The sequence below is a fragment of the Phyllostomus hastatus genome, unplaced genomic scaffold (assembly GCF_019186645.2).
Source record: "Phyllostomus hastatus isolate PE091 unplaced genomic scaffold, TTU_PhHast_1.1 phas_contig_159, whole genome shotgun sequence".
NCBI classification, from domain to species: Eukaryota; Metazoa; Chordata; class Mammalia; order Chiroptera; family Phyllostomidae; genus Phyllostomus; species Phyllostomus hastatus.
The window spans coordinates 4,292,790-4,317,319 of NW_025333640.1; the positions used below are offsets into that span (position 1 = coordinate 4,292,790).

Here is a 24,530-nt window from a genome sequence, read left to right on the forward strand (position 1 = left end):
CATTTAGTAGTCGGGAGTCCGGTATTACCCATTTCCTTCTGAGGACCGCTTCAGCCGTGTCCCTCTGGTCTCAGTAATGCAGTCTTTCCTTACGTTTCAAAGATACCTGGTAATTTAAATTTGTTTTATCTTTGAGTTTTTATTTTGGATCTTTCTAATTTCCTAGTTGGAAGTGGAGTGTCTGTCCCTGGCTTGGCGAATTTCTATTCTAGGTCATTGGTGCTGAAATCGATGCAGCATGAGCAGCTGCACCTGCCCAGGTGGGCCAGAGCATTCTGCTCTCACTGAAATAGAGCCACTTTTTCATTCTTCACAAGCACTTGAGGGACGTGGAGCCATGAGGTCTTTGGTCCCCACGCAACCACAGTTTGGGGTTTTAATCTGTTTGACATTAAGAAAGCAGCTCATTTCCCCTCTTGTTGTATTGGTCTTGGAGTGTTCCCTGGGCTCCTACTTATTTATTTACACACTAGGTTATCGGCACATGAAACTTGGGTCAGTGGGGCGTTCTTTGTGAGCCCAGCCTGTCACTTGCAAGCAGCTGCCCTCTGTTCCAGTGAGCACTTGCCTCTTGAAGTCGGACTTTTATGTGAATATTATGATCCCATATTTTGGTTTCATGCCTTTGTCTATCTTTGTGCAACTAATTCTCTGTAGTCTTCTGGATTTGCTTGTTTCAGAACATTTTCTGTAGGTGCTGTGGCTTCAGTTTACAAGAAATTGTGAGGCTTACACTGTCAGCCCCTCCTCCATACTTTTGTGTCTGCTTTTCCTGTCTTTATACCCCCTCTTGCAGGCTCGTATATCTGGCATGTATTTTCTGGAAATTGGTTTTGAAAGGTCTGTGCTGGTTCGCAGCTCACTGGTGATTTTCATGGCTTTAAAGAACGTGCTGAAACCTCCCATTTCTGCTCTTTTAACCCAAAAGCGAAGTCACATGTCCCTCCTGTGGGAAAGTGGAGGAATGAACCTCTGCATCTCTCTTCCACCCTGATAGTCAGTATAAATAAATTACCACTTTTTAAAAACAGCATTTCTCTTCATTAACAAGCTGTGTGTGTACGTGTCCTCAGAAAAGTGACTCTGCTGCTTATTATGAGACCTTGAGCAATGGACAAAATTTTTGTGCCTCAGTTTCTCATCTGTCAAATGGGGATGTTAGCAGCCATTGTAAGGATCTGGTGGGATTAACGAGGAGAAATATCCAGAGCAGGGTGGCACCTGCAGGCCCCCAGCCCTGTTCTTGCTGCAATGGCATCTTCACTTCAGGGCTGATGGGATCACCCTCCCCAGACCCATCACATACACTCGACTTGCATGTCCGTGTTTGACCCCTCCCAGTCTGGAGTGTATCTTCAGGGATGATTTCCAGCAAGGGAACATGGTGGTGTTTGCCTTGCATGTGGCAGTTGGGAGTAGAATCCTTGGCCACCACCAACTTTCCCACCTTCACCTGTGCAGTGCAGGTTGCATGCAATTGTCCTCTCATGCTACTCAGTGAATGGGCATATGTTTATCTTAATCTTGCATGGTTTTTTATTCATTTTCGGAGGTTGCCAGTGACCCCTAAGATCTCTGTCTCAGAAATGCTTGGTCAAATTGTACTTGAACGACAATTTAAGTAAATAAATAAATAAATAAGAAGTTCTTGGTCAGCTATGTCCTCCACTCTAGTTTGGGGTGTTTTTTCTGTTCCCTCCGGGGATGCCAGCTCTCCAATGTTGGGTCTCCTGTTGTCTCATTTAGATCTTCATGTCCATTGTCTCAGAATTCCTTTTCCCTTGTGTTTAGGGGCATTTACAGAACTTTCCCTCTTCATTAATCACCTTTTCTGCTCCATCTGTTCTGCCTTCGCTTCCATTGATGCTACTTTTTAAAATCTGTAAATTCATTGCATGAACTCCTTTTCTTAGTTTTTCCTGGTTCCTCTCTTTCTCTCTGAAATCTCATCTTTCTTCCAAAGAACTGTGTGCTCTGTAATTTCCTTGCGGGTGTGTGGAGGTTGCTGTCTTAGATATGCTTCTCTGTTTCTGGGATAAATCCTGAATCCGTGAGTTTGGTCCATGTTTTGTGTTCGTGTTTGTCTCTTGCAGGGAGGTTGCAGGTTGGCCTCTGAGCTCATATTTGACAGTGGGAGGGTGCAGATTCTCCCATCCCCACCCTTGGATACCTCATAGGTTCCACTTGAGACTGGAGCAAGAGGGGGTCTTTCTGTTATCACTGCGGTTTTGGATCTGAAATTCACAGGAGGGAGCAGATGGGCCAACTTCTGCAGCTAAGGGACCCCAGTTCTCTGAATTATTCCTTCTTTGTTGGGACGCTTCATCTGAGAGCCGGCTCCCCCCACTAGGGAAGCCCCAGGGTTGGGAGTCGGTACCCTGGGAGTTCAGGAAGTTTTGGGCTGGGGGCCCCCTTCTCTTAGAAAGGGTGGAATGTGGCCTCCATTCCCTCTCCAGACTCAGATCTGCTTGTCTGGGTGGGGAGCATGGGGCTCTGCCCTTCCGCTTCCTGCTCCCCATTTCATGGGCACATACAGCGTTATAAAGGGGGCAAGTGATAAAAAGGGGTGAAATATAAACAAGAAGATTTGGATTTGGGGCACAACCTGGCATTCTCTCTGCAGCTTTCTTGTAAGTGTGAAGTAATATGTCGCCACTCCTACCCCCTGCCATTGGTGAGAGCCCACAGCCCCACTCAAAGGAAGGACTACCCCCAAATCAAAACCCATGTTGCTCTCACCACCACCCTCCCTCTAATCCCCACCACTCCTGGGAGACCCCACGCACTGCAGGGCCAAACCCAGGCAGAGCAGTCAAATGGCCACCATTTGGTTTCTTGGGGATTGTAATTTTAGGGGAAAGCTGGAAGAAGAGCAGATGGGCTTCAGGTCACATCGGCCACCTGAGAAAACCCAAAAAGAAAGTCATTACTTGAGTGCTGGCTGAATAGTTGCTCTTAAAGGTATTGTTAATTTTTCTCAGATGTGATTATGGTCCATGGTGGTTATTTTTATTATTGTTATTATTTTAGGCTTTATCTTTTGGGACCACACTGTCCAGTATAGCAGCCACTAGCCACACAGGGCCATCTAAATTTGCATTAATTAGAATCACAGAGTTGGATGTTCTTTAACAGCTGTGTGTGGCCACTGAACAGGACAGATGTTGTGATCGTGGCAGAAGGCCCTGTTGGAGGCAGGTTAGGTTATTTGTGGGTATACTGAGGATGTGGAAAACAATGTGAAGGCTGTTTGAGAGAGTCAGCCCTGTACAGGGATGCTGAGGTTGCATAGAGAACCCTGGGCTGGAAGACCTGCAGGGTGGCTTCCCTGAAGGGGGATGAGGAACCAGCAGGTGTGGGGACCACCAGGACAGAGCTGGGCAGGGGCAGAGGTCTTGGAGGTGGTCAGGGAGGAGCCTGATCTCTGCCCTGAGGGCAGTGGAGAGCCATGGCAAGAATTAGAGGGAGGGGAGAGCCAAGTTTTGCTTCTGAAAGCTCTGTTGGAACTGCCTGGGGTGGAGTGTGGTCAGGGTACCTGGGAGGGCACTGCTGTAGGGGTGCAGCTGGTGCCAGTCAGAGGGTCAGAGGCAGCAATGAGGGACAGAGAGGGGACCCAGCTCCCTGGTAAGGGGGTGCTTGCAGAACTGGACTGAAGAATGAAACCCCCAGGCTAAGCTGACAACCACCTGGTTGTACTTGTGGAGGCTTGGGGTAGGAACAGTGGACAAGGTACCATGACTATCTGGGTTTTGCCCATCCCACATGGTAATCCTGCTTGCTCCTGGTACCAAATTCTGATGGTACCGAATCCTGGTGGTCGGGCTTCTTCATACAAAGGAGCCAGCTCCTGAAATCTTTCTACTCACTAGGGCCAGTGGATCCCCACAAAAGGCGAGGCAGTGCATGTGTGGAGGCTGGGCAGGCTCTATTGTAACTAATACACTTTGTGATTTTGTAGCATAAGCTGCTGTAGACAGCAGCTTATGGGGGTCAAAAGTGTGTCCATGTGCTAATAGAACTTTATTTATAAAAGCAGTTGGGGGCCAGACTTGGTCTAAGGGCCCTGGTTTGCTGATCCTGCTGCAGAGGAATCCTGCACAGGACACAGGCCATATGGTCCCAGCCACGCTGAGCGTCTTTCAGAGGCCACTCCCCCAGTTCATCAGGCAAGGTGCAGCCCTCAGTCACATGGCGGAGTTACCTCTCCACCAGACACCAACTGTGCCACCCACTCCACAGCAGTCTTTGTCATCCTAAAGCCACCTTGGCTAGTGAGCAGCGCCATCACCCCCAGCCGACTCGAACTGGGACTGGAGCTTGGGGCATGGGCAGCACCCTTAGGTCCCGCATGCGCTCTGCTCCATCAGCATCTCCCTCTTCCTGAGGCAGCTGAACTGGATCTGAGTGCACAGATTTTCCCAGGCACCAACTCCCCGCCCACCTGCCACACCAGCATGTCATATCCAGCAGTTTTTTTAGAAAGAGATAAATCATTAAAAAAAAAACAAAAACTACACTTTGACAGCAATGTCTTGTTCTATTGGTATGTTTCAATTAGAACATGAACGAGAAGGAATGGGTTATTTAAATGCATACCTTAATCGGTGGGGGTGTTAATAACCATTAATGAAAGTAATGAGGGAGGGAAAGGCTGTCCCTATTTTTGTCATTAATAGAAGGAAATATGGGGGCTGGGGAGAGGGCTTTTTCCAGAAAGGTCCTTTGCTAGGCATTCACAGGGCCCATGTGATGGGTGAGTCCCTGGGCCCCAGGAGTACCCTTCACCACTGCCAGGCCTTAGGGAATGAGGGCTGTTCCAGAAGGGGAAGGGACAAAGGCAAATACCCACAGAGGGAAACTGAGGCTCCAGGGGTGGTAGCACTTTACCCAAGGTCACCCCTGCCTCCCTAGCAGCTCTCCTTCCCCATAGCCCAAGTTGGGGTTCAGGACCTTTTGGTACAAATACTTCCAAATCTGGTAGGCCACAGAATGAATGGATTCCTGGAGACCCCCACCCCCCACCAAGCCCCCACTGTAATCACATTGAAAGTTTTTTATTAGAAAACAAAAATCTAAATGAGATTCATGAATATTCATCAGGATGGGAGATTGGTATACATAATCATGCAAATTAGACAGCAATTAAACACCAGTTCTTTGGGGAGAATGATTAACACAATGCCACTGAAACAGAAGGATACAATTTGAAGGAAATTTTGGTACAGGTGAGCAGGGGAGGGCAGGAGACACAGTATAGGGTTTGGGATGGGTTCATGGGAACGCCAGCATGTTGAGTTGGAAGTATGGTGGAAGTGAGGTTGTGCTGGTACCGGTGCCCCCTTACCCCAGGTCCCCTCCTCCCCAGTTCTGCCAAGTGGGCCTATTCATAACCCCAGATGGTTATGGAGGGAAACGGAAGTGCAGATAGGGAGGGGCCTGGGCATGCACCCCTTCTGCGTGTCCAGGCCTTGTGCTCTGTGGGCCCTGATGGATGGGGTGGGCGCTCTGACCCAGGATGGATGTAGGCCCAGGCTTCTGCCCCATGGGGAAGATTTCAAGTTCTGGGTGGGTGCCTGGTTCCTGGGAGAGTGTCCAGGGAGATAAGGCCCCACCCTGCCCTGCCCCTTGAGACCAGGGTCCTCTCCCCATGCTGGTTAACCCAGGTTACACCTTGGGCCTCTGGCCTCCCAGCCTGGCAGGCCAGTGGCAGGAGCCTTGGTTTGTTCCTAATGTGGATTTGGTTCCACCCAGGAGAGGCTGCCAGCCTGTGCCTGCTGGGTAGTCAGTGGAAGCCGCCGCTATTATTTAAACAAGGGGATGGCCCACATCCTGAACTGGCAGAGATGGGCAAGGGGAGATTTGTACGTTCCCAAGATCTAAGCCAATCACTTGCCTGTGCCCTTGTGAGCCTTTCTTGCAGGGTCAAGAGAGACAGAACCTGATACAGGTGCCCCAGCCCTTGTGGTCAGGGCTGGGCCAGAGAGAGGGGCCTGGGGCTTGGGGAAGGAGGCTCAGTTTAAGTGAGGGGTCTGCCCAGGATAGGCATGGTGAATAAGGTTTTGATGAATGGGTAGGAGTTTGCCAGCAGTGGTAGCTGGTGGAATTTTTTACTGAGCTGCAGGCCTAGAAGTATGCTAAGTGCCAGGGTGTCTGGTACACTTGCCACTGACAGTGCTATCCGTGTGGGCAGAGCTGGAGGTGGGTGCATCTAAGTAGGTATAGGTCCAGAAAGCATGCAGAATCAAGTAAGGGCTCCCCCCTGAGGTGGTGGGGAACTGCCTTTAGAGCTGGGTGGGCAGGGATGAGGGTGACCCTCTCTCTCTTCCTGTCCTGCAGGTCTGGAGGACCGACCCAGCCCAGGCTCCTGGGCCACTGGTGACCAGAACAGCTCCTTCGACCCCAGCCGGGTGAGGAGCTGCTGCTGGGCCTGAGACCCTGCATTTCCCTTTTCCAGGGGAGGGGAGCTTATGGGGAAACTAAGGCTCAGAGGGCGAAGTCAGGTGCCTACTTGGTCTTCAGGGACTTTGGGCTTAGAGATATGGGTTAAAGTCATGACTTGAGCACTCAGAAGCTCACCTGTTTCCCTGCCTGTAAACAGCGTGCCCCAGCACCTCTCATCCCCACCCATTTTTCAGCAGACATACAGCGAAGGCACCCACTTCAGTGAGTCCCATGGCAGCCTCTCTTCGTCCACATTCCTGGGACCAGGGCTTGGAGGTGAGTGTTCTTGGAGCACAGCCCCTTCCCCAACCCCCAAGTGGGGACTCTGGGGTGTGGTCAGCACACTCAGCAGCAACACTTTTGGACAATCACTTGGAACAGAGGGTACGGGTGAGTGTGGCCCTCAAGTCTGTAGGGGCTGGCCAAGTCCCCACCAGGAAGTAGACTTGGGCATCCTGGTGACTCAGGCCATCGTAGCCTGCTCTCCCCGACCGTGAGAATCAGGACTCGGCAGGCCTGAGCTCAAGTTTCACCCACCGGGCCAGGTTGAGGTTGTCCCCTTTCTTGCATTGGTTTCTCCACCTTTGATACAGGGATGCTCACAGAAGCTTCATTGCAGCAGGCAGTGAGGTCTTACCCAGAGTGCCAGGTCCCACAGGCAACCCTGCCTGCCGCCCATCCTGGAGATGACCAAACAGAGGCCAAGCAGGAAGGGACCTGTCCAGGTGTCTATGGCTGGTCAGGGGCTGGCCAAGTTTCCGTCCACTGGGACTGTCAGCGATTTGATGGTTGTTCTGTGTACCATCCTCCCACCAGAGGACCATGGGAGGAGCCCTGCTGAGCCTTGGCACCCCCTTTCCAGTTCTGCAGAGCTGGCGTCTCTGGGGCAGAGGGTCATATGCTATTGTCCTGCATCAGTTTCCTACCTCAGAGCTGGGGCTATAGGTGGGGTTTTCATTTTAGTTCACTGCCTGAGTCCTGAGGTGGTGTCTTTCCAGTTAAAGCTGGGTGGGATCTGCTCATCTCAGCACTGCCATTAGTGGTTTGTAGGCCAAGGTGGCTGCTGGGAAAGTGGGTGTGTAGACTGGGACCCTTGGCATGAGTGACCAGTCAGTGGGGAAACTGAGCCCAAAGGCCTTTGAGCTGAACCCTGAGGGGACAGTACCTTCCAGATCCCACAGGTCATTTGTCACTTGCCAGGCCCAGGACTGGGTACACGGTAGGGCTGGACGGACATGTGTGACCAGAGAGGAATCATGGCAGGGGATGGCATCCATGCACCCACTTCATGTGGCAAGAGTCTGTGCCCATTTCCCAGACCAGGAAGTAAGGCTTAGCCCATGTGGCTTCTGGTGGCCTCTGCTGGCCTCTACACCTGCAGCTGTTCCCCTCTGCTGTTCCTCCCGCCTCTTCCTGGCACAGGCAGTTCCCACGCTCAGCCTGGTCAGCAGGGTCCAGAGCTAGCTGTGTCCCAGGTCCACCACATGCCCTGTGGCCAAGGAGCTCAGCAAGTGCAGCTTAGAACCCACACCAAGCCTGGTGGGGAGGTGGGTGCAGCCTTGGTATCCCTGGTCCTGTTTCTCAGCCATGGATGGGGCTGGTAGGGCTGGTATGGCTGACAGGCTTGGTGACACACATGGCAGGGTAACAGGCAGTAAGGGCCCTGGGGGAGTGGGTGTGTGGGCTAGGACATCCACTCCCCAAGGGGTAGGGCCAGTCTGTTCCCAGGTGGCCCCAGCCTAGTCTGCTCCTGATGAGACTCTGGTAATTTTATTCTCTGCTGTTTGTCCTCCTCCCACCCTCATATACTGGTATGCAGATCCAGTACATGGATTAGGTGCCTGGTGAGGCTCATGGCCTTAGCATGGTCCTCTCCTAGAGCCCCAGCTTCTCCTTGCCTCTCTCACCCTTTGGAAACCCATATTTGACACCTGCCATATGCAGGACCTAAACCAGGGCAGACCTGTCTAGCAGGGAGAGCTGAGTCTGGGAGGTGAAGCTGCTTCCCTAGGCAGAGCCCCGAGCCCCGGCGGGGCCTTCCAGCTTTGCTCTCAGCACCTCCCTGAGAGGAAGGAAGTGCTGGTGTTACCCCCATTTACTCACTGGACTGAGGGTGAACCCCTCTAACCTCTGGGTCTCAGTTTGCTCATCCCTAAGAGGACCCAGTGTCACCTGCCCTGAGGGGTGCCGGGTATGGGTATGGTCCCTCTCCCTGCCCCCAGCAGCCTTTCCTTTAGGAGCCTAGTCAGAATTGCACTTTTAAAATAAAGAAAACGGGAGATTTTCCCCCTAGCTAGAGAATAATGCAAATTAGTCAGCTGAGTGTTCTGATTCCTCCCTCACATTGAGATTGGCACCCAGTGTAAACCAATTAAATGTCTCAGCTATTGATTGATTCAGGTACTTGCTTCAGGCAAGGCTGAATCCAGGTATCTGTAGAGCAGCAAGAGTCTGTCCACACTGGTGGTTGTCAGGCAGGGTGTGTCCCCACAGTTCAAGGTGTCACCTGCTCACATAGGAGGGGCCCCTTCTCACCAAATCACATGCTGGTTTGTGAACTAACCCCTGGCAGGGGCCTGGGTTCTGAACCTCGACAACTCAAGGTACCCCTGCCTCCAGCCTGACCCCTGGGGAGTCAACATCTCATGACCTTGAATGGAGGATATGAAATTCAGAGGGCAGGGGTCACTGAACTTGGCACTATCATACCTCAGAATAGGATGTGTAGGGGGTCTTGGTGGACTTGTATATGCCCCTGTGGGTAATGAGGGAGGGAATGATGTCTGCCTGGACCCCTGCTTGTCTGCCAGGCCAATGGGGAGACCAGTATCTTACCTGGTTTTCTTAATGTTGTGTACTTGTGGAGCCTCTGCTGTACGCAGGCACATGCCAGGTGCTGGGGATGCCACCTCCCTGGGGTCAGCCCTGAGTGACCCTCTTTTCTTCCCCCCAGGCAAGGGCGGTGAGCGGAGCACGTATACTGCCTTTGGGAGAGACGCAGGTGTTGGGGGCTTGACTCAGGTGAGGCTGTGTGTAGGGTGGGGACTGCTGGGGCCCATTGGCACCCAGATGTCTGCAGAACCCAGAGAATGGGATATGTGTGACCCCAATTTTCACACTGGAGTGTCATTGCAAGTGGACAGGGACTGGCCAGGGGCTGGAGAGGGTGCAATGGAAGCTGCAGTCACTGTTCCACCCATCCCTTTCTTACCTACCTTTTAAATTTGTAATTTTTAAAAAATTTATGTATTGACTTTAGAGAGAGAAGAAAGGGGAGAGAGAGAGAAACATTGATTTGTTGTTCCACTTACTTACGCATTCATGGGTTGATTCTCGCATGTGCCCTGACCTGGGATCAAACCTTAGTATATTGAGACAATGCTCTAACCAAGCTACCTGGCCAGGGCAGCGGTTTAAATTTTAAACAGATTGGTCAGTTTCCTTCCTTGATATGTGGAAGGGTTCCCTGGCTGAGCCAAGTCCTGATCATTCTTCCAGCAGCAGCTGAAATAGCACAGGGTCCAGGGGCAGGCTTTGCTGGCCATGAGTGGACAAAGGCAGGGGAGGTCACAGCCTCATGGCCCCCCACCTGGGGGCCACTGTACACAGCTGGAGACGCTCAGAGAGACACCAGCATGCAGAGAAATCGAAGCTATCCCAGCAGCCTTGGTCCCCTGCCCCTTGCTCTTCCCAGAGAGCTCACCCCACCCACTGGTCCCCAGGCAAACCTGTACACTCACCCAGCTGTAAGGCTGACAACACTGGCTGGCCACAGTGGTCACGTGTGGCCTCTTGTCCTAGTCGCCATTTGGGCATCCTCCCTGCCATACCTGAGGGTTTCATTCCTGTTTTGTGCTGTGCCTACTGAATCTCAGGCTGCAGCTAGGCCTTGCCCCAAGTGACAAGGTGACATAGGTGACCACCTGTGTGCACATCAAACATGAGCCAGAGTGGCAGCAGAGCACCAACTGGGCACCAGACCCTGTGCCAAGGACAGAGCTCATAAGGACACCCCCTCAGCCAACACACCCATTTTACAGATGGGAAAGATCAGGCATAGAGCATCCACTTCCATGGAGCCTTGAACCCCAGTCACTAGTGCTCCCAAGGGAATAAAGCCCATTTTGAATTAATTATGAAGAAGTAAATTAGCCCTGGCTGGCGTAACTCAATGGATTGAGTGCGGGCTGCGAACCAAAGCATCGCAGGTTCAATTCCCAGTCAGGGCACATGCCTGAGTTGCAGGCCACGGCCCCCAGCAACCGCACATTGATGTTTCTCTCTCTCTCTTTCTCCCTCCCTTCCCTCTCTAAAAATAAATGAATAAAATCTTAAAAAAAAAAAAAGTAAATTGTCTACTGTAAGAAAAAAGACACAAATTAAAACAACCAGAGGTTGCTGACACCTAGACAGATGCACACGTTTGTGTGTTCTGCATCCCAGAACGGGAGGGTGGGGGGGTTTCATCAGACTGTTTTTCTTAAGAATCATGCTGCAGGATACAGTTGCTGCATGACAGGTGTCAGCTGAGAGGTGCCTCAGGCAGGGTGGCCAGGGTAACCCCTTGGATGGCCAGGCTGGGTGCTGGATACCAGCCCAGCCCCTGGTGATGACTTCCCCTCCCCTCCCCAGGCTGGCTTCCTGCCCAGCGAGCTGGCCCTCAGCAGCCCTGGGCCACTGTCCCCCTCAGGCGTCAAGAGCGGATCTCAGTATTACTCTTCCTACCCCAGTCATGCTCGGCGGAGAGCCGCGGACAGCGGCCTGGGTGAGTGAGTCCACTGTCAGGGTTGATGGGCCCAGGGGTGAAGGACATGAAAGGGATCAGCCCCACTGTGTGCCTCTCAGGCCCTGGACAGACTGGGAGATCGGATAGATAAAGGGATGGGTAGTGAACCTAGAAGGAAACAGTGGATTCTTGTTATTTGTAGACGTTTTGTCCTATGAAGTCACCATGAACACTGATGTTCTGCAGAAGTGCAAGGGTAGGTTCCTGGCAGCCTCTAGTCACAGCTGATCAACACCTAACTTTGTGTCAAGTGTCTTTCTGTCTAAAGACACCTTATTTCACATATATCATAGATTCATTAACAGAACTCACCCATGTCGGGCTTGACTGTGGCTGATCTAACACATACTTTTCACATCCCGGTAGTTTTTGCACCCAGGGGACAGTAGCCAGCACCATGGCACCACACACCCATAGGGAGTGTTTCAAGCAGCAAAATCACAAAACATGAAAATCAAGGTTCTCAATAGACAGAAAGGGACCCTGATTTGCAGTCTGAGCTGGAATTGGAAGGCAGAGTGCCGCCTGGGCCCCCTCAGCGGGCACATGCATGGTAGCTGCCCAGGTTTCCCTAGCACACCGTGTGTGTGACTTGGGGGAGCTGACTTTGGCAGGTTTGCGAGTCTGGGATCTGTGAATAGAGAATCAGCTGTGGGGGTTGGGGTGTGCGGAGTGGAGGGCTTTGGATCAGGGCTGTGGCTGAAGTCCCCCTTTCCTCCCCACTTTCCGGACTCCCTGCCGCAGACCGCCCACCCCGTGGTTCTTGCATGTTGTCAGATCTCAGCGTGAGGACCCAAGCCCTTGTTTAAATAATTCCATTAACAGGGAAGCTCAGGGGCCTCTTCTGTGAAGTATAGGGGTGGCTGTCTCCTGACACCCCCGGTGATAGACATACCCCAGGGTCTGGAAGGATTCCTGTGTAACCCTGGCTGGATGGGGGTGGCTCACTCCTTTTACTCCAAACAGACACGCAGCCCAAGAAAGTCCGGAAAGTACCGCCAGGTCTTCCATCCTCGGTGAGTGGTGGGGTGAATCAGAGGCCACGCAGTGTGTCGGGGCATGGGGCGGGGGGGCTGGACTGTGTGTGCTGCTGTAGCTGGGAACGTGTGGCCTCCTGAGTATGGGCACATAGGTGTTCGACCAAAACCCCGCAGCTAGACTGGCCAGTCAGCTGGACTTTTGCCCTGAGGCCTCAGCTCTGACCAGAGACCATCTCAGGGAGTTTGGAAAGTTCTTCCTAGAGTCTAGTCCCAACCCTCCTACTTTAAGAGATCGTGTCCTGTGGTGCCATAGAAAGGGTGTGGATGGGGTCCTGTGGGTGGAGCAGCTGTGGACACCTGTGGGCCAGTTTGGAGGTCCCTCCCCTCCACTCTGTCCACCCAGGTTCAAGCCTGCCTGTGTCCCCACCCTCTGCCTGCAGATTGGCAGGTACCAGGCCCAGCAGATGGTGCTGGGCCATTCATGCTTTAACCACGGGAAGAAAAGGCATTTTGCCTGTTTCCTTGGGTTGGCTCTGTGCTGGCCTCCAGGAGCCTGTGGGCCTAGAGGTCAAACAGAGCCCCCACAGGTAAACTGAGGCCACAGGCTCAGGGTTAGTGTCAGAGGTTGACATTCCACAGCAGGCGGTACAGTCAGGCTCAGGCGGTTTTCAGACTTGATTCCTGATGTCATTGACTCCCCAGTTTTTTGCACCTACATCTCCACCCCAGTTCTTAGAGCAGAGAGACCCTTGGGCCCACCTCACCATGCCAGCACTCTGTGTGCCTTACTCTACTCCAGGGCTCGGGCAGACGTTATCAGTTGATCCCAGCACTTTCTCCTGGGCCCCGCCTTAGTTTCAGGCAGTGCTCACTGCTCAGAGTTGGCACCGATCCTAGAAGACCTTTGCTATCTCCCTGCTCTGGGACACCCCGGGTGGTATGTTAGTCTAGGGCCCTGTCTCTGAGGCCCCTGGGTCTTGTATGATTAAGGCTGAGGCCAAGGGAAGTTCCAGCACTGGGGAAACAAGGAAGGAAGAAGGGCTGGGCTTTAATGGATCAAAAGGAGTTTGTTGGATTAAAGAGGGAAAAGGAATTCTCTGCAAGAAGCCCACCTCTGGAAAAGGGGCTTGTGGGTCAGACTGCTGTCCAAGTGGAGGGCAGGACTGGGGAAGGGGCGAGCCAAGGGGTGGGGATAGGTTAGTCCTGCCCTTCTTGTCCATGCCCGCCTACCTGCCCACAGGTGTACCCACCCAGCTCAGGTGATGACTACGGCAGGGATGCCACCCCCTACCCGTCTGCCAAGACCCCCAGCAGCACCTACCCGGCCCCCTTCTACATGGCAGGTATGTGGGAGCTCACCCGAGACGGCTAGGACAGGGCCCAGGTCCCTCTGCCCGTCTACCTCACTATCCCCTCCTCTCTACAGATGGCAGCCTGCACCCCTCGGCCGAGCTCTGGAGCCCCCCAGGCCAGGCGGGCTTCGGGCCTATGCTGGGTGGGGGCTCATCCCCACTGCCCCTCCCGCCGGGTGGCGGCAGCTCTGTGGGCAGTGGTAGTGGCAGTGGGTTTGGTGGCCTGCACCAGCACGAGCGCATGGTAGGCCCCTTGGGATGGAGTGGGGGCGTGCATTTGGGTAGCACCCTTTCTGACTCCCTTTGACCGCATCTGACCTCCTCCCACCCCATCCCACCACAGGGCTACCAACTGCACAGTGTGGAGGTGAATGGTGGGCTCCCGGCTGTGTCCACTTTCTCGGCCCCCACCGCTGCCTATGGCAGTATTGCCAGCCACACGCCCCCCGTCAGTGGGGCCGACAGCCTCATGGGTATGGCCCCTCTCACCCCGCCCTCATATGCCCTTGTTATTAACAACATCCTCCCTCTCCTGGGATTAGCTCAGGCTCCTCCTCCAAGTTTCTAATGTTTGAAAATGGCTTATCACCTTGAAACACTTTCCATTTAACCCCTTCCTGCCTTTTGTGCTATTGTTGCTGTGCTTTTTAGTGATGCGTTAATTTTAAGCCCCACAAAAAAAGAAAAATGACTTTTTGAGGAGTGAATTCCCCCACTTAACCTCTAGGAAAACTGACTCAGAGAGGGGATCTCTCACTTCAGGGACCACGGCCTGCCTGTTTCCAGAACCTCCATAGAAGCAGGTGGTGAGATATCAGGCAGAAATCAGACCAAAACTGGGGTCTGCCCAGACCTGAGCTTGGGTATCCATGCCCAGAAGCTAAGTACAGAAGAGAGATCCCTGTCAGCTGCAGCATCCAAGCCAAGCTCAAGTAGTGTAGTGGGGGTGCCTAATCCTTGAGGTTGGGTCTCACCTCTGTACACCCACAGGCTCTCGAGGGACTACAGCTGGCAGTTCTGGGGACGCCCTTGGGAAGGCACTGGCCTCGGTAAGGCTCAAGGCAGGGGTTAGGTGGGACGGGTGGGTGTAACAGGGATGTTTGGGCCAGTGACTGTGAGGCCAGCCCCTGACCGGCTTGCCTGGTGGTCCTGTCTCTCCTCATCCCCATTTCAGATCTACTCTCCGGATCACTCAAGCAATAACTTCTCGTCTAGCCCCTCCACCCCCGTGGGCTCCCCACAGGGTCTGGCAGGTCTGTACTGGGTGCTGACGGGGTGCGCTGGGCGCGCTGTGTCCACTGCCTCCAGTCTGGAGCGGGTGGGTGAGAAGGAGTCAGGCTGCATCATGGGTTGGGGAACTGCACAGACCACCGGCCTTGGAGTTTATGTTCCTGTGGGCATCCAGCAAGGCTTCCAGGAGGAGGTCTCTAAGCCAGGAATCTTAGGCCACACAGCACGGCCAAGGCCGGGAGGCAGGATCCACCAGGTCTATGCTAGTGAGTGTGAGGGGCATGAGAGATTCAACAGAGCCAGGGCGGAGATGCCTGAATCAGAGCAGTGGACCTGAGGCTCTCACCTGCACTCCAGAACGTGCACATATTGGTGTTTGTCCCCTGGCAGCTAGTAGTTAGGCCCCAATGTATGCCCTGTGCTTGCTGTGCCAAAGGGACCAGGTCCTCCTATTCCTCCTTTCTCTGTTCCCTGCAAAGAGTAGTGAGAGCAGAGATTTTTGGAAGACCTGTGTAGTGGAGCAGGACTAGGAGGAGCTGGCTTTTAGGGCACCTACTGTGTGCCTCTGAGCCAGCAATCTTCCGTGTGGGGAAAAAGGGGTTGTTGATTGTGCGTGGGAAACTGAGGCTTGGGAGAAGTGAATCTGCCTGGACCTAGTTGGCTTCACCGCTCTGCAACAGCTCTTGTGGATGCGGGCGCCCCCGTGTGGCCAGTCTGGGTATCAGACCACTCAGCTTCCTCAACCCTGCCTTCGAGATTCCGTTCTCCCTCCCTCCCTCCCTCCCTCCCTCCCTCCCTCTCTGGATCAGGCTCCACTAACAGCTCTCTAAGTTCTCCATTCATGTGTCTCCTACCTTTTCCAGGGACGTCACAGTGGCCCCGAGCAGGAGCCCCTGGTGCCTTATCCCCTAGTTACGACGGGGGTCTCCACAACCTGGTGAGCTTCCTATGTGGCTGGTGAGGGGAAGGGGTGGAGGTGCTTATAGACAGACATGGGGTGCGTGTGGACAGGCACGGAGATGCTGGTTCCCAGGGCACAAGAGGCAGCTGATGGGGGTGGCTCAGCATATCCACTGTGGCTGCATTTCATGTGACTTTGAAAATGAGTCCCATAAGAAAGCCATTAGATCTCACGTGACCAGCAGGATTTTCTTTACAGCACAGATACTCCTTTGACAAGAATGAACTTCATCATTAATTTGTTGGGAATAAGGTCCAGCACTGTGTCCGTGGCCAGTGCAGGCACATGTTTCAGGCCAGGTCACATAGGGCTAGGTGGGGGTCCTGGCAGCCAGGCCACTCACCCCACCACCACCCCTACAGCAGAACAAGATGGAAGACCACCTGGACGAGGCCATCCATGTGCTCCGCAGCCATGCCGTGGGTACCTCAGGCGACATGCATGGGCTACTGCCTAGCCACGGAACACTGGCTTCGGGCTTTGCCAGTCCTGTCATGCCGCTGGGTGGACGGCACACCAGCTTGGTGAGTTCTGGGCAAGGGAGGGACCCGGGGGGTGGGTAGTGGGATCCCTGCCAGCCCTGACTCTTCACTACTGGTCCCTAGGTTGGAGGCAGCCACTCGGAGGACAGCCTCCCCGGCAATGGCAGCCTCATGCACAACCATGTGGTCCTTCCCAGCCAGCCCAGCACCCTCCCTGACCTCTCTCGCCCTCCCGACTCCTACAGTGGTAAGTGCCAGTACCGTGCCTGGGCAGAGTGGCCAGCACCTCCAAGTCACCTGTGCTCTGGCCCCTCCTCTGGGGCTCGGTCACTGGGCACCACTTCTTCTGGAAAACAGGAACAACCGGGCTTGTGACACAGTAGAACGGCCAGGGTGGGCTGTTTACTCACTAATAGGATGGGGCTTGGGACAGACCCCTCTCCGTTCCAGTTGAGGAAACTGAGGCACAGTGGGAACTGGGGAAGCCCTACAAGCATGGGTGGTGGCCAGGCAGGTGTGGTTACTGTCACAGGCACCTAGAGTCTTAGAGAGGCTGGCAAAGTCACCAGTCATCTCTTTCCAGAAGCAAAGTGGAGCTGGCAGCCTCCAGTCTTGGCATTGGTGCAGGTGGTGGTGTAGCCATCCGGGCTCCTGTGTTTTATTCAGTCGTCCAACAGTTCAGTGAATTGAACTCACCCAGCAGAGTGTGTGCAGTCCCACGTGTGTGCCTGGTGGTTCTCCAGGCTCCATGGAATCCAGCAGAGAAAGCACCACCCTCCCACTGGGGGGCGGGGACAGGTGTGAGAAAGTAGGGAGGGAAGGGGATGCAGAGGGATTGTAGTCTTAAAGATATTTGGAATTAAAGGATTGTAACATGCGAGCAGAGCCAGGGAGAAGCAACATTAGAAGGAGAGGGGACCCCATGCAAAGGTCCTCGGACAGGACCAGGCCTGGAGCAGAGTGAGTGAGGGGAGAAGGTGAGGGCAGGTAGGGGAAAGTCATGCAAGGCCTGTAGGCCACACAGAAGTGTTGGACTTTTACCCTGAGGAAGGTTGGATCCCTGAAGAATTACGGGCAGAGGAGGGACAGGACCAGGACCAGGTACCATCTAGTGGCTTTGGGGAGGACAAGCTAGGGAAAGGCAAAAGCAGGACCTGACCCGGCTGCTTGCTGGTGCCCTTTGATGGCTGCTGCTGTATAGGGACGACAGTGGGAGCCGGGGACCAGGGCAGATGGTACCCTCTGGTCCCGGATGGGTAGTGAGGGCAGATGCTGGGCCTGGCCAGGGCACAGTGGGTGGGTTTTGGACATTCTGAAGGCAGAGCCCACAGCACCTGCTGATGTGGAGGTGATGATGAGATTTGAGCCTGGAGTTCACAGTGAGGCCTGAGTGTCATCACATTTGTTGGACTTCAGAGGCAAAGGAGCCTGGGTGGGGCACTAGGCAGTGCACGGACAGAACCGAGTCCAGGCCTGAACAATAGGCCAGACTGGGACAGGCAGCTGTGGGGGCTGAAGGCGGAGGGACTGTGTCAGATGCCAAAGTGAGGACCCAGGCTACACTGACTGGGGGTCACAATGACCTGGGCAGGGGCAATGCCAGTGGAATGCTGAGACGTTACTGTCCAGGAAGCAGGAGTGGGAGAGGGTGAGGTCAAGAGGGTTTCTTTAAAGACTGAGGTGACATGTTTGAAGGTGTTGGGATCAGCAGGGGGAGGCCATTGGTGAGCAGGACAGCTGTCCACTTACTTGGCAGGTGGTCTTGTGGCAGGGCTCACAAGCACACACCAGGGATCATGGTCCTGGGTCTTATCATGGCCAGTCCCCAGATCAGTTAATGCCAACCCTGCTACATACAGCAAGGGAGGCTGAGGCCCAGAGAGGGCCCAGGGACTCCCCAGCAGGCAGTGGTTGAGCCTGGCCTCCACCTACCCACCCCTACATCAACCTTGTGAAAAATCACTACATCAGGTGACAATAATGTGATGTTGGTACGTGACAAGGCTGCTTAATTTACCAAGCACCCTGGGAATCCACCATGCAACTCCAGTTAGACCAGACTATCTCATACCTGCCTGGGGACCCTTTCCATCCTGCCCCCACTCCCACCCCCAAAAGCTAGCTGACTTTTAGAAAGAAGTCATTGCTTTTGTGTCCTTAATTTTGTCATTCCACACCCAGAGTCTCACCCAGAGGGCATCAGACAATATCTGGAACCATCTGTGGTTCTCGTGACTGAGGGTGCTCCTGGCATTGAGTGGGTGGGGCCAGGGATGCCACTCATCATCCCGCAGTGCTGAGGAGCAAGGAACCCTGGGCTTTTATCCGCAGGTTCTCTACCTCTCCTCCCTTCTCTCCCCTTCAGTTCATTCATTGAAGAACCCTGGACTATTTCCTGTGGTTGGCATTTTGCCATTTTGTTCTTCCATGTAGTTGAATTCAGTGTAACTGTTTCCCCCTGAAACCATGTATTTTGTTTGTATGGTTTCTGGACTTTCAGACATCAACATCCTGCCAATGTTCTTATGCATCTGTTTGCTTGCTCGTGCTGACTGTCAGGTCTGCCGCCCTACAGGTGGCTGAGGACAGGCCCAGGGCCTATCTAGGACATTAAGTCGCTTTCCGCTCTGCTTTCATCAGGTGTTTTCTGGAATGTGTTTCCTGGTGCATGTGTACAAGAACTTTGCAGGTGTGGCTCCAAGTTGTGGAAGTTCTGGGTACACATGTGTCTATCCACCTGTTCCAGACAACACCCAGCTGTTGCCCAGAGTGGTCACACCACCATGCTGTGTCACAGGCAGTACTTAGAACTGTCAGGTCACTCCACTCAGCTGACTTTCTGGGTGTGACGTGTAGCCCAGTGGTCCTCATTTGGAATTTCACATTGGTCTCTAATGGTGCAGATTTCCATAGAGCCGTGCCTGCTTCAGTGCCTAGGCAATACCTGTTTGGTGCCTTGCCTGTTTTCCTACTGAGCTGTCTGTCCTTTTCTTACTGATTTGTAGGAGTCCTTGACATATTGTGGAGACCCAGCCTTTGTTGGTTTGTATGTGATGAGTACCTTATATCCTGTGGCATATCTTACTTTCTTTGGTATCCTAGTGATCAGAAATTTTCGGTTATGATACAGTCAGGTTTATCGATTTCCTTGGAGAACAGCTCTTTAGTATTTTATAAAATAGTTCCCTGCCCCTATGCAGCATTGGAATTCCCCCATACTTCCTTCTAAAGGGTCCACCTGCGGACCTTTCCCATTGCAGACCTCTGTCTGTAATTATGTGCCTGTGTGTAAGGCAGGTGGTTTGTGCCCCGCCCCCCCCCCCCCCCACACACACTCTGCAAATAAAGGCCTGACTATCCCAGGAGAGCTTGTACACCTCACAAGAGGGTCAAAAGGGATTTGTCGAGTGGCCTTGAAAGTGGCTGTACCCTAACCCCCAGCCTGTTTCAGGACTTGGTCACAGGGCCGCCACCTCAGGCACCGGCGAGATCAAGCGGGAGGAGAAAGAGGATGAGGAGAATGTGTCGGTGGCCGACAACTCCGAGGAGGAGAAAAAGGAGCTAAAGGCCCCCCGGATCCGGACCAGGTGCCAGCCCCTTCTCGGCCCCTGCCCCACCCATCAGGACACAAGCACACGCACACAGTGCTCACACCAGTGGCGCTCACACCGCGAGGCATCCGGCGGGCCCTGCGCCTGTTCCCCGCCTCACTGTCTCCCTCTGGCCCCCCGGCCCCCCCCACCCCCATAGCCCGGACGAGGACGAGGACGACCTTCTCCCCCCAGAGCAGAAGGCTGAGCGGGAGAAGGAGCGCCGGGTGGCCAATAACGCTCGGGAGCGACTGCGGGTCCGAGACATCAATGAGGCCTTTAAGGAGCTGGGGCGCATGTGCCAGCTGCACCTCAACAGTGAGAAGCCCCAGACCAAACTGCTCATCCTGCACCAGGCCGTGTCGGTCATCCTGAACCTGGAGCAGCAGGTGCGAGGTCAGTGGGGGCGCCGCTCCCCTCCCATTGCCTCTGCCCCCCCCCCCGCCCCCGCTCTCTCCTCCCCCTTCCTGGAGCCCGCCTCCCCTGCAGCGACTGGTCTCCTCTCAGTGACCATCTCCCTACAGTGACCATGCTCTCCCTGGTCATTATCTCCCCCGAAGTGGCTCCCCCTCTCCCCACAGTGACGGTCCTCCCATTCTGTACCGTCTGCCCTCTGCTTGGCCCCAGTGTCCCCTCTGGAACGGGAGGATGAGACTCTGGACCCCTAGCCCTACAGACCTGGGCACTTGGGCTCTGAACGCTATCCTGGGCCCTCGGGACCCCTGCTCACTCCTTCTGTCTCAGGAAGCCCAGAGCCTGGCCAGCAAGTGCCAGTGTTTCTTGGGTCCCAGAGGCTGTCACTGTCACTCTGAGCAGACACCTTGTGGGACCCCGTTAACCCCCATCCGCAAGGGGGTTCACCCCCCTTTCCCAGGGCTGAGTGAGAATCTGAAAGCCTCCCCCAGGTGACCCCCTTCTCCCCCAAATCAGCTGCTTCCTTAACTCCTCCCCATCCTGCACACCCGTTAACCCTTTTTCTCCTGCAGCACTGTCGCTTGTACTGGAGCTGGGGCTCTGGACCGCCCTGCACTGTCCCCCTCAGCTCTCAGGTTTCCGCATCTGCACTCGGTGTGGGCTTCATGCCATGTCCCCGCGTCCGCCTCTCTGCTCTCTGACTCTCGCGCTCTTCCCCCACCCAGCCTGTCCGTCTCTGCTTCCACCGGCAGCCCCTCCTTACCTCGCACTTGCTGCCCGAGTACTGGATGGCTGGTGGCAACCTCAGGCCCTTTTCCTCCGCAAAGCCCCCCAGTGGAGACCTGAGGGAAGAAAGGGGACCGAGGAGCACCAGCCTCCGGGCCAGGCTGTCAGTTTGGTCTGCGCGCTTGTCCTGGGCTCCGGGGCCAGCAGGCAGGGTGAGGGCAACAGCCCCCCCAGCACAGGAGCAGGTCAGGGCACCAGGGGTCCAGGTTCCTGTGTCTCAGGCATATGCTACATCTCAGGCCTTCACTCATTTTTATTTTATCGTCACAACTGGGAGTGGCAGGTGTCCTGATTTCGATTAGCCTCTGTCCTCCCGAAAAAGAAACAGGCAGAGTAAGGTCATTTATCCAAAGCCACATGGCCATGCAGCTACTAGGGACTGGGCTGGGTGTGGGCCGGGCGGGCAGGTGTCTGGGCCCCAGTTCCAGATTCTTGTGTGGGAAGATGGGCTCAACTCAGCGCCCAGCACACACGGTGATCCATAAATTGGAGCCACCACTGCAGTCCTAAAAGCAGAAGCCCCAGGCCCAGGGGGCTAACTCCTAGTCCCAAGGTGGAGCCTCTGGGCAGGACTCACAGTGGGCACTCCAGGCCCAGCTGTTGGGCAGCCAGAGTCCAGTGTGGGGGTCTTGGAGAGTATGAGCTGGTTGTCTCTATGTGGGATGGACTGAGTTTTCTGGACCATTCCTCAGCCCCAGGGTCTCCCCAGGCCTTTGCCTGCTGAGCTAGTCTCCTCAGTCCCTATCACCCTGGCTGACCAACGCAGGCAGGCCCAGCTCTCCCTCGCCCAGCAGGTGACTGCTCTGAATGGGGAAGGTCGTCACCCCAGGAGGGGCACCAGGCCTCCCCTGCCTTCCTGACCAGTCCTGGGGCATGTGGGTTGGGCAAGGGATAGATGGAAATCAAGGCCAACCTCCATTTCTGTGAAATGTCCTGGTGACAGTTGGGCCTTGACCAAGGGACATGACACAGCCTTGCCTAGAATGGGCCACTAACACGCTGTCTGTAGTTTCTGGTCCGGGAGCACATTTTCATGGGCCTGGGCATGTATACACCAGGCACACGCACCCATGTCATGGTGCCGACCCACACACGCAAGCCACGGACCGGCCCCTGTGCTGTAGCACCCACACTCACACACAGCCACCAGGGGCCCTCCCCACAACCCTGGCCCTGCCCACCACCTGCCCATTGCTCGGGGGGGGCCCCCACCCCCTGCACATAACTAACAGAGGCCCTGGTGCTGTGACCCAGCAGTACGGAGGAGGTGCTGTCCCTGGAGGAGAAAGACCTGAGGGACCGGGAGAGGCGTATGGCCAATAACGCGCGGGAGCGGGTGCGTGTGCGGGACATTAACGAGGCCTTCCGGGAGCTGGGGCGCATGTGCCAGATGCACCTCAAGTCGGACAAGGCGCAGACCAAACTGCTCATCCTGCAGCAGGCCGTGCAGGTCATCCTGGGCCTGGAGCAGCAGGTGCGAGGTAGGCGCCCAGGCCAGGAGTCCCCACCCTGTCCCCTTCCTGACTGCATGCCGATGGTGCTTCACTGGAAATGGGTGTGCACTAGCTCCTGGGCTCTGTCTGTGTCTCAGACTCTGACATCCCCCAGGTCACCCAGCCTGTTCTTTCCAACCCCCCAGCCCTGCACAGCCTCCTCAGGGAATGGGAGGACAAGTTAAGAAATGCAGGCAGCAACACATGCGGGGGCCCTCGCCTTCCTCTGGCGCTCTGCCACACTCCCCACACCCTGCCACCTCACGTTCTCCCTCTCTGCGGACCGTCTCCCACAGTACTCTCCCTCTGCCACCAGAACGTAACCTGAACCCCAAAGCAGCCTGCTTGAAGCGACGAGAAGAGGAGAAGGTGTCAGGTGTGGTCGGAGACCCCCAGATGGTGCTTTCGGCCACCCACCCGGGCCTGAGCGAGGCCCACAACCCTGCTGGTCATATGTGAGAGGTACGCCGCCGTGAGATAAGCTGACCGACCTCAGTCTAACCTGGAATGGTCACACAAGGTATCAGGTCCATCCGCAGTGTGGGCCGGCCAGTCCACCTCCTCACACACGCCTGTGATCGGTGTTGAGCCAACACCAACCTAAGGAGGCTTCAAGTGATGGGAGCCCTGGAGGTGACAACTGGGTCTAGGAGCCTCCCAGGGACCCTGCTGTATCCACCCCCAGGCCTCAGCCACCGCTGTGCCCTGGGACTTGCCTGATGGATCCTGAAACTGCATCTTGGCCTTGCTACCCAAGTCCTGGCCAAAAGAAGCTTTCTTTTTCTCTCTCTCTCTCTCTCTCTCTCTCTCTCTCTCCCTCCCTCCCCCCCTCTCTTTTCTCTCTCTCTCTCTCTTTTTTTTTTTTTTTTTTGGTAAAAACTGGAAAGCAAACAAAATATACAATACACTTTGTCAGAAAAGAAAAAAATGCCTTAAGTATAAAACATGGGAAAGTTGAAACATATCACTCGCTGGAGAGAGACGCTGTGAAAAACTGGCTTGTTCTTCAAAAGCCACCAGCAAATTGTGCCTATGCCTGATATTTTTTTTTAAGGAAAATAAAAATGCTAGTTATGAGATTTTTTTTTTAATGTAGAAGAAAATTAGCAAGGAGGATGCCTTTGTTTTTATTTTGGGTTTTTTTTTTTTTTAGCTTTTTTTGCATATGTTTTGTAAGCAACAAATGTTTTTGTATAAAAGTTTCATGTCTCTTGCTATTTCTGCTGCTGTTTCTAGAACTGAGCATTGCATTTCACGATCAAACAGATTAAAAGTTGTATTAAAAAGGCCCCACTGTAACCCTGAGGTCCCCACCCCTGCACCAGGAGCCCAGCCGTGGGACACAGGGAGAGCAGGGTTGGGTGGGTCTCATTTGGTTTTTGAGATGTTGGGGTTTTTTCTTGCTTTGGGGTAAAGTGGTGGGTGGGCTTTCCCCTGATGGGGGCCCGTCCACCCCATCCTCTCTCCCTCCAACAGAGAGGGACACTCTAGGCTCTCAGGCGGGGCAGAGGCTCAACCGAGGCACAGCCATCCCAGGTGACAAGGCCAAGTGTCCTCCTCCAGAAGTCATTCTGGTTCCCCAGGCACTTCCCAGCAGCCTGAAGGTCCCACATCCCTCCTTGGGACCCCAAAGGCTGCTCTCCCTGGAGCCCACAGAACTCTCCAAAATGGGGGCCTTTATTGTGACCCAGTTTCCAGGGCATGAGGATTGCACTGCTGGAGCACAATGCTGTGGGGTCTCCCCAGACTCCTCGTCCTTCACTCCTTTGACCTGGCAACCCAAGCCTATCTTTGCATTCTGGCAACAGGGCTGTAGCTCGAGGCCAGCACAGAAAACTGCTAGCACCAGGTGGCTGTCCTGGTGTGGACAGAGCAGGGAGAAGGGACAGGATTGCCATGCACAGAAAAGCCCTCAGGTTGTGCATTTGCCCAAATTACTGCCCAACTGCAAAAGCAGGAGGGTGGGTCTCCCTCAGGCCTCCCCAAGTCCCCTTTGGTTTCACTTGTCTCATGGG

General features: G+C 54.5%; 1 protein-coding gene across 17 annotated transcripts in view; it reads left to right on the forward strand.

The window, feature by feature from the left end:
* TCF3 (transcription factor 3) overlaps positions 1-23,804 on the forward strand; it is a 36,027-nt gene extending 12,223 nt beyond the window's left edge. For 3 of the 17 annotated variants that reach the window (XM_045831043.1, XM_045831052.1, XM_045831044.1), the window contains 16 exons: positions 6,337-6,407; positions 6,636-6,717; positions 9,395-9,462; positions 11,074-11,206; positions 12,194-12,243; positions 13,448-13,550; positions 13,634-13,803; positions 13,903-14,032; positions 14,550-14,608; positions 14,734-14,812; positions 15,653-15,726; positions 16,113-16,274; positions 16,356-16,479; positions 19,684-19,819; positions 19,983-20,218; positions 22,832-23,804. In XM_045831043.1, the coding sequence (XP_045686999.1) occupies positions 6,337-6,407; positions 6,636-6,717; positions 9,395-9,462; positions 11,074-11,206; positions 12,194-12,243; positions 13,448-13,550; positions 13,634-13,803; positions 13,903-14,032; positions 14,550-14,608; positions 14,734-14,812; positions 15,653-15,726; positions 16,113-16,274; positions 16,356-16,479; positions 19,684-19,819; positions 19,983-20,218; positions 22,832-22,974 (1,820 nt within the window). In that variant the 3' untranslated portion in view covers positions 22,975-23,804. Of the gene's footprint in view, positions 1-6,336; positions 6,408-6,635; positions 6,718-9,394; positions 9,463-11,073; positions 11,207-12,193; positions 12,244-13,447; positions 13,551-13,633; positions 13,804-13,902; positions 14,033-14,549; positions 14,609-14,733; positions 14,813-15,652; positions 15,727-16,112; positions 16,275-16,355; positions 16,480-19,683; positions 19,820-19,982; positions 20,219-22,276; positions 22,504-22,831 lie in introns of those variants that run through there. The other 14 variants (XM_045831045.1, XM_045831053.1, XM_045831048.1 and 11 more) reach the window with 13 other exon arrangements.
* Positions 23,805-24,530: the final 726 nt, after the last annotated feature.